Source organism: Struthio camelus, chromosome 17, assembly GCF_040807025.1.
Source record: "Struthio camelus isolate bStrCam1 chromosome 17, bStrCam1.hap1, whole genome shotgun sequence".
In the NCBI taxonomy this organism is placed as follows: Eukaryota; Metazoa; Chordata; class Aves; order Struthioniformes; family Struthionidae; genus Struthio; species Struthio camelus.
In genome coordinates this window covers 19296970-19305549 of record NC_090958.1, presented here as the reverse complement: position 1 = coordinate 19305549, position 8580 = coordinate 19296970, and the positions used below count along the sequence as shown (strand labels likewise).

At 65.2% G+C, this 8580-nt stretch overlaps 1 protein-coding gene across 3 annotated transcripts in view; it reads right to left on the bottom strand.

Moving 5' to 3' along the window:
- Positions 1-2722: 2722 nt before the first annotated feature.
- FAM222A (family with sequence similarity 222 member A) overlaps positions 2723-8580 on the bottom strand; it is a 33164-nt gene continuing 27306 nt past the window's right edge. For all 3 annotated transcript variants that reach the window (XM_068911693.1, XM_068911694.1, XM_068911695.1), the window contains one exon: positions 2723-5308. In XM_068911693.1, the coding sequence (XP_068767794.1) occupies positions 4080-5308 (1229 nt within the window). In that variant the 3' untranslated portion in view covers positions 2723-4079. The remainder of the gene's footprint in view (positions 5309-8580) is intronic.

The following is an 8580-nucleotide window of genomic DNA, read 5'->3' as shown; positions in this document are numbered from 1 at the left end:
CACACACTGCGCCGTGCCCGGCTGCAGCCCTGCGGGGCCGGGAAGCGAAGCAAGCGCCGGGCTCCGACGACGGCGGCGGGGCCAGGCCTGGCCGGCCGGGCCATCCCGGACCCCGCTCTGGCTCCCTGAGGCCGCCCAGCCCGTTGCTGCCGTGCTGCGGCTTTGCCCGGGGCCGGGCCGACCCGCTGGAGCCCGGTGCCTCCAGCAGCGAGCTGGGAGCCGGGCCGTGCTCGTGCGGCCCCGCTGCCTCCCAGGCCGGCGGCGAGCCCGGCGGTGCAGCGAGTGCTGTGCGGCCTCAGCGCACCGGGGGGCTGCGAGGGGCATCCCGCTCGCCCCGTGGCGATGCTGCAGCCGCGTAGCGAGGCTTTGTCTGCTCAGCTGCTGGCATGGCAGCTCGGTGCGTTGAGGAGCCGTCTGTCCATCCGTCCGTCTGTGCTGGCGCGCCGGAGGCGGGTGCATCCCGAGGGCCTCCCGGAGCGGGGCCAGGCGCTGCAAACAGCCCCGGGGACTGATGCTGGGCACGGAGCCGCAGCCGGAGCCGGACGCAGCTCGCCCGCTGCGGGGGGCCGGGCCGGCGCTCGGGAGCTGTTCCCTTGCCCCCCTGCCTGGAGCCGGGCTCCCGCGGTGCAGCGGGGCCCCGGAGCGCCCCGGGGATGGAGACGGCCGCGCCGCGCGGGGAGAGGCAGAAATGCCCCTTTTCTGGCTCGATTTTGCCCTTTCCGGGGCCGCGGCAGGGCCTTTCCGGGGCGCCATCCCCAGCGCCCCGGGGAGCCGGCCGGCGGCAGCGCGGCTCCGGCCGCCCCTCGCCGTCCTGCCGCGCGTGGAGCTGGCTGCAGCCGTGCACGCCGAGACGCAGCCCGTAGGTGTTTCTGGAAGACGGGCTTGCGGCCGCGAATCACGGCACGCGCGGGGCTGCGGCGGGGGCCCGGCCCCCGGCGGGGACCGTCCCGCTCCCGGGGCGCCCGAGGACGCCGCCGCCCCGACAAAGCCGGCCGAGGGAAGAGGAAAGCGCTCGTCATCCCCAGCGCGGCGCGCGGGAGCGAATTTATTTTTAGAGCAAGGCCTGACCCGCTCGGGCGCCCGCCGCCGCCGGCGTGAAACGACTACTCGATAGCGGCAGGCACCCGCTAAGGAGGAGCGCATTTATTTTTTCGCATGCTGCGTTTGCGACCTGCCCGCGCACAGTGACGTCCTCCGCCAAGACAAGCGCCGCGCACCTCCTCGTGAAACGCAATGGCTTGGGGACGGGCAAGATGGACCGAGCCGTCCCTCACAGCCGCTTGCCCTCATTCCTAGCGATGTGGTTAATATGATGGAGGCGGCTTTAACGGAGTCCTCTTTTGAGGGGAAACCGGTAACGGAGCAAAGTTCCCGCGGCGAGGCTCCTTGCGCCGCTCCAGCCGGATTTCCGGGGGGAAAGCAAGCCGGAAAGCGCGGGGGCCAGCGGAGCCGGTTGGCAGCCGCCGCGGGCGATGCTCGGAGGTGCGCCCGTCTGCGCGCGAGCACCCACCGCCCATCCAGCCGCGTGCGCCCCATGCATTCGTGCGTGTGCACGCATGCACAGCCGTGTGCGCGCCTGTGCATGCTGCTGCGTCTACGTGCAGGCACCTGCCCACCCGCGCACACCCACCCGCAGCATCGCTTCCCGCGTCTTCCAGAGAAATCCGTACTGACGTCTGCCTGCTGCTATGCCACTTGCCCGCTCGCTCCAGCCACCCCGCTACAGCAGCGCTGCCCTTTTCTGGGCGCGTGGCACGGGCTGCTCAGCCCTGCGGCGGCTCGAGGGCCGCGGCGTGGTTAACGTGTTGGACAACAAGGTGACCGTGAGCCAGCAGTGTGCCCTTGTGGCCAAGGAGGCCAATGGTCTCCTGGGGGTGCATGAGGCAGAGTGTTGCCAGCAGGTGGAGGGAGGCGATCCTGCCCCTCTGCTCAGCCCTGGGGAGGCCACATCTCCAGTACTGGGTCCAGTGCTGGGCTCCCCAGTGCAAGAGAGACATGGCGCTCCTGGAGAGAGTCCAGCGGAGGGCTACCAAGATGATGAGGGGACCGGAGCACCTCTCCTACGAGGACAGGCTGCGAGAGCTGGGCCTGCTGAGCCTGGAGAAGAGCGGACTGAGAGGGGACCTCATCCATGTCCACAAGTAGCTGAAGGGGGTTGTCGAGAGGACGGGGCCAGACTCTTCTCGGTGGTGCCCAGTGACAGGACAAGAGGCAACGGGCACAAACTGCAGCAGAGGAAGGTCCAGCTCAACAGGAGGAAAAACTCCTTGCCTGGGAGGGTGGCGGAGCCCTGGCACGGGTTGCCCAGAGAGGTGGTGGAGTCTCCTTCGCTGGAGATACTCAAACCCCACCTGGACGCGCTCCTGGGCAACGTGCTCCAGGTGACCCTGCCGGACTGGATGATCTCCAGGGGTCCCTGCCCACCTCAGCCCTCCTGTGACTCTGTGATTCCCCGATTCAGCGGGGGCTCAGCACGGCCCTCCACCCCCGTCTTTTTGCAGCATGTCCTGCAAACGCGCTCGCCGCCCCGGGCTCGGCCCCGCGCCTCCCGCGGCCCGGGCTGCTGTTCGGGTCAGCCGGCGGCGGCGGGATGCTGCTGGCGCGGCGCGGGGCCCGGGGGCCGAGCGCCGCCGCCTCCCGCGGCCCCGAGGGCGTGGGGCGGCACGCGGGAGGCCACAGCAAGCAAACAAAATGCGGAGCCCACATCCGGTGACAGCCTGGTTTTACTTTGGGAAAAACAACACCCGGACACGCAGCTTGCAGGTTTTGTGTTTCGTTTTTTTTGGTTTTTTTTTTGTTTTTTTGTTTTTTTCCGTCGTTTTTCTCTCATTTTTAAAACAATATAGTGCAGACAGCACTTCTCACAGTAGAATATAATGGTCAATTTTAGTATAAAAAAAAACATTCTCAGAGATTTGTAAATGCACTTAGTGCTTGAACAGGCCTTTGAGGGATACAGTACCTCTCTGCTGAGCACAATCACCTTGGGCTTCGTTGGGGCAGGGCGGGTTTTATGTTTCCTTTAAACACCAAAACACTTTGTATCTTCCGTGATGCAGAGCCTTTTTAAAATGAATAAATCTATTAAAACACATAATTACACGTACTGAATAACGGACCATAATGATAATTTTTGAACTGTTTAAAAAAAAAAAAAAAAAGCGAGAGGGAGAGGGAGAAAGAAAAGGAAGTCTGCAAATTACAGCCTGGTACAAGGGCTACGGGCGTCATCCAGCGGGACTGGCCACCGCGGCACCCGCGAGTCGCCTCTCAAACAGAACAAAGGTATAACTGACAGTTGGGGGGAAAAAAAAGAAAAAAGGGGAAAAAAAAAAAAAAGGGAAGAAACAGCCTCGGGAACGCCGCAATTCAGCAGGTCGCCGGGCCGGCGGCGCCGGGGCTGCCCGGCCGGGGCCCTTCGCCCCCGAAAGCGTCGAAACCCGGCGATTTGGGGCAAGCGCCGGGGGGGCCGGGGCGGGGGACACGCTCGGTAGCAGCCAACACACAAAACGCACAGTCTAGGCGACTAAAAACAAACAAACAAACAAACAAACAAAAAAAAAATCTGTTCAAGTTTTCAAGTGTTTTTCTTAAATAGCCTCCAGACCGTCCCCAAGTCTTAGCTTTAATCAAAGCAGTGCAAGTTACGGACTTCTTCAACTAAAGGTTTAGGCATTAGCTCTCGCCGGCCGGCGCCAGGGCCGGGGGTCCGGCGCCGGCCCCCGCGCCCGGAGCGCGGCCCGCTCTCCCTGGATAGCAGCAACTCGTAGCGATTCCCTGTTCACATTCGTGGAAATAAAATGGTTTCTGAGCTATATGAACAAGCATTCCTTCATCCGCGGCTCCCGGCGGGCTTCGGGCGTATGCAGCGCGACGGCCCCCCCCCTCCCCTTCAACGCCGGGATCTCCGGGGCCCCGGGACCCCTTTGGGTAGCCAACCCCGTCCCCCCACCACCCGCCCCCCCCGTCACCCTGCCCTCGCTCCCGCCGCCGCGTCCCGCCGCGGCGCCGGCGGGGAGACCCGAGGTCGCCCGAGTCCTCGCCGTCGCCCTGGATTCGGGAAAAGCAGCAGCAGGCCCTTATCTGTAGACGGGCAGGCGGATGTGCGCGTGCTGGTGATCCAAGAGCCTTGGCACAGACACTGTCTCGTAGCCCTTGCCCAGCATCTGCTCCTTGATGCAGGGCGGGTGGATGTCGTTGATGAGATACTCCAGCGACTGGAGGCTGCTGCTGAGGATGGAGGTGTTGCAGAGCGTCTTGCTGGGCAGGCTGGGCAGCCCGTCGGCGGGGTGGGCGCCCGGCTCCCGCGGCCCGGCGCCCACCTCCTGCGCCGGGTTGTAACAGTCGCTGTTGGGGGTCACCAGGATGCTGTTCCACGGCGGCGCAAAGTACTGGCCCACGGCGAAGTTGCCGTGCATGCAGTTCAAGGGGGACGAGCTGACCTTCTCCGCCGCGCCGCCCAGGGCGTAGGGCCGCGAGACGCCCGCGCACGTCTCCGGGGACTTGCTGAGGGCCCCGCCGCCGCCGCTGCCCCCGCTGTACATTCGCAGGTGCTGCTGCTTCTGCTGCCAGAGCAGGTAATCCACGCCGTCGGGGTAGCCGCCGGCCTTGGGCCCCAGGGCCACGGCCGGGTTGGAGGCCAGGGCCAGGTCGGCTCCCTTGCGGCAGTCCGGCAGCACGGCGCCGGCGTAGGCCACGCCGGCGAAGGCGCCGGCGGCGCCGTGCTTGGCCGGGCTGGGGTTGGCCACCACGACGGCCGGGCAGCCCGGCTGCGAGCCCGGCGCCTGGCACTGCTGATTGAGCTGGTAGATGATGCTCTGGATGGAGGGCAGGTTGGAGGGCGGCAGGGCCAGGCTCCGGCCCGCGAGCGGGATCACCGAGGTGGCCACCGTCACGTTGGGGGGCGCGGGGCCCTCCAGGGCCTTCTGGCTGCCGTGGTAGTTCAGCTGCCCCGCGCAAGAGGGACCTTGAGCTAAAGTGCTTGACGCTGGGTAGGGAGCGACGCCGACCTGGGCGGGCGACAGCTTAGTCCGCTTCCCCTCCGAGTTCTTCACGACGCTTTTGCTGGAGGCTTTGACGATGGCCAGCAGGCCCTGGTAGCCGCTGGCGTGCACGGGGTAGGGGCTGTAGCGCTGCCCCGTGGTGTCGTACCCATTGACCGTCCGGTTAAGGTGCTTGTGCTGTGGGACCCTGATGTTGGTGGGAAAGATCTTGATGGTCAGCGGGCTGTGAGCCACTTTCTGTGCATAGGCGTCCAGCTCGGCGGGGCTGGGGTAGCGCGGGGAATGCATGGATGCCGCCGTCTCGCCTGCGGGAAGAAAGCGCAGCGTGAGGCCAACGCCGCCGGCAGAGACCCGGCAGCATGCCGCGGAGGGGAGCAGGGCCGGCATGCCCTGCGCCCCGGTGCAAACCTGAGCACTGCTGCAAGGTGCAAACCAGTGCGCTGGTGCAAACGTGCACACTGGTGCAAAGCTGCCTGCCACCCCCCCCCCCCACACACACCCCGAAGCAAGCCTGAGCACTGGTGCAAGGTGCAAACCCATGCACCAGTGCACACCTGTGCGCCAGTGCAAGCCTGTGCACCAGTGCAAACCCACACGCCGGTGCAAATGCATGCACTGGTGCAAACCCATGCACCAGTGCAAACCAGCACGCCAGTGCAAACTCGCGTGCTGGCACCCTTCGCGCACCGCACTGCGCTCCCGCTGCCCCTCGGCCCCGCGCACAGGGCACGCAGCGGGGCCCCGCACGCCGCGGAGGGTGGCACAGGCTCGCTGGGCTGCTCGCCGGCCGGGCGGCCGCCGGCGCCGCGCAGGGCTCCCGCGAGGCACGGCCGCGCGCCCGAGCTCCGCGGCAATGAGGTCGCAGCGCCGAGCTGCCCCCTTTCTCTTATAAAGTCACTTCTAAGTGGCCTAAAATAAACTCAGTGTGGAGAATGGAAATGTCACTTTACCCAACGGGGGAATCTTTCTCTGAGATTGGATTTAAACTACATTATACAAGCAATTTCATGGGTGCTTTGCGCTGCTACGAGAACCTCACCAAAAACGGGAACGCTTTCCATTTACTAGCTATAAATCAGCGGTTCCTATAATGAGCACAAAAATGTCACTTTTATGCAATTTTACAGACGAACAAAACTGGTGAAATTAACTGTGGTAACCTACTGTAGTCAGCAAAAGCCACTGCGGGGAAAAAAAAATTATATATGTATATATTTTTGTTCCTTTCAAACTCTTTCCCAAGCAAGTTTCCGCCATTCCGGTGAGAAAACTCATTTGTCGTAGCCATTATGCTTTCATTTGGAGTTTATCTCGAGTATCCAATGAGCCACCAACTGGGAAAATGATTAAATCTACAAAATCTATCTAATAGAGGGAATAAATTGGGTGCTGAGCGTCCCCGCAGAGGGGACCCGCATGGGGGCAGCGCGGCAGCCTTTCGGCCCCGCTTTCGGAGGCCGGCGAGATGCTTCGACGCAGCTGCCGAGCGCGCTGGCCGCGCGGGGCAGGCTGGGGCGCCTGGCGCCAGCGGCGTCGGCGCCGTGCTGCACCCTGGGCGCCCCCCCAACGCCGGGCGCCCCGGCAAAGCCAGCGCTTCAGGCCAGCCGGTGGCAGTTGCAGGGGGAGGATTTTCGTGCCAAGCCAGCCCCAGGCGGGGAGCGTGTCCGTGCACACGGGGAGCGCGTAAGTGTGCAGGGGGAGCGTGTCCGTGCATGCGAGGAGCACGTCTGTATGCGCGGGGAGCGCATCCGAGCGTGCGGGGAGCACGTGTGCGCGGGGAGCATGACTGTGCACGGGGAGCACGTGTGTGCGGGGAGCATGTGAGCACAGGGAGCACGTCCGTGCACGGGGAGCACATGGGAAGCACGTGTGTGGGGGAAGCATGTGTGTGCAGGAGCATGTCTGGGCACAGAAAGCATGTGTGTGCAGGGAGCACGTCTGTGCATGGGGAACACGTGTGCAGGGTGCACGTCCATGTATGGGGAGCACATGTGTGCAGGGAGCATGTCTGTGTGCGGAGAGCACGTGTGGGCAGGGAGCATGTCTGTGCACGGGGAGCACGTGTGCGTGGGGAACACATCCGTGCACGGGAGCACGTGTGCGCGGGGAACACGTCCGTGCACAGGGAGCACGTGTGCGCGGGGAACACATCTGTGCACAGGGAGCACGTGTGCGTGGGGAACACGTCTGTGCATGGGAGCACGTGTGCACGGGGAACACGTCCGTGCACGGGGAGCACATCTGTGTGCAGGGAACACGTCCGTGCACGGGAGCACGTGTGCGCGGGGAACACGTCCGTGCACGGGGAGCACGCGTGTGCACGGGGAGCACGTGTGCGCGAGGAGCGCACCGGCGGGCAGCCGCCGCTCTGCCCGCTCCTCCCCACCGCCGCGGCGCATCGGTGATTCGGAAGGCAGAACGGCAGCGACTTCACCAGCTATTTCTCCCATTAAGTTAATGTTATGGGCTTTTTACAGGTGTCTTAAATAGACATTGCTATTAACGAGTATATTAAGCCAATTAAAAGCAGGGCCTTTGAGTAGGGTTTAATGCAGCGGCTGGGAGGCAGGCGACGGACGGTGCGTGGGCCGGGAGCGGGCGCCGGCGCGGCGAAGGGGGCTGCGGGGGGCACGCCGGCGGCAGGCCGGGCCGGGGGCCGCCCGCCGCTCCGGCGCGCGCATCTGCATTCCCCTTCATGCCGGCGCCGCCGTCCTTGGAGGTGGCGGCACGGTGAATGCTCAATTAACGTGACGCTAATTAGCTGGCGACGCTTGCAGCATCCCTAATGAACCCGCTCCGCGGAGGGAGGCAGACGCTCCGTCCCGGGCGAACCGACGGGGCGGCGGACGCCGCCGGCCGCGCCGCCCCGCCGCCGTCCTCGCGCCGGCTGCCTGCGACGCGACAAGCCGCAGATCCAGTGTGTTGTCACCTCTCAGGGTGACGCACCAAACCCCCACCGGGAAAATTACAGAGCTCCCAATTTCCAAGAGGCTCCTGGCGCTCGGCTGCCGAGCGGCTCCCCCTCTCCCGAGTAATTACTGCTTTCTAACGGGCTGTAATTACTGCGAGAGGCAAACTCTGCCGCAGCGCCGCCGTCAGCCGTCACGCGCAGACAGCCTGCCTGGCACGCCGCTACCCGCCCGGCTTCCCCCTCCTCTAAGCGCGAGCTGTCATCGGCGGCGCGGCGCCGGCGCGCGGGGAGCCCGCGCCGGGCACGGACGGGGCCCGGCAGGAGCCGAGGCGACGGCTCCCTCCGCCCTTTGCTGCCCTTCGAGTTTACAGCCCCGTCTGCGCCGCGGCTGCGCCAGGGCAGCGAGGAGGGCCCCGCGCGCAGCAGAGCTCGGCGAGCCCCTGCCGCCCCCGAGCCGCGGTGCCGGCTTCGAGTCCTGCCGCCAGCAACGCCTGCGGTCGCACGGAGCAGCGGAGAAGAGGGCGAAGTTTGCTTCCTGCAAGCATGGCCTGGTGCAGCACGGCACAGCGCGGCACGGCACGGCATGGTGCAGCACAGCGCAGCATGGCCTGGTGCGGCACGGCATGGTGCAGCATGGCGTGGCATGGTGCAGCACGGCACGGCACA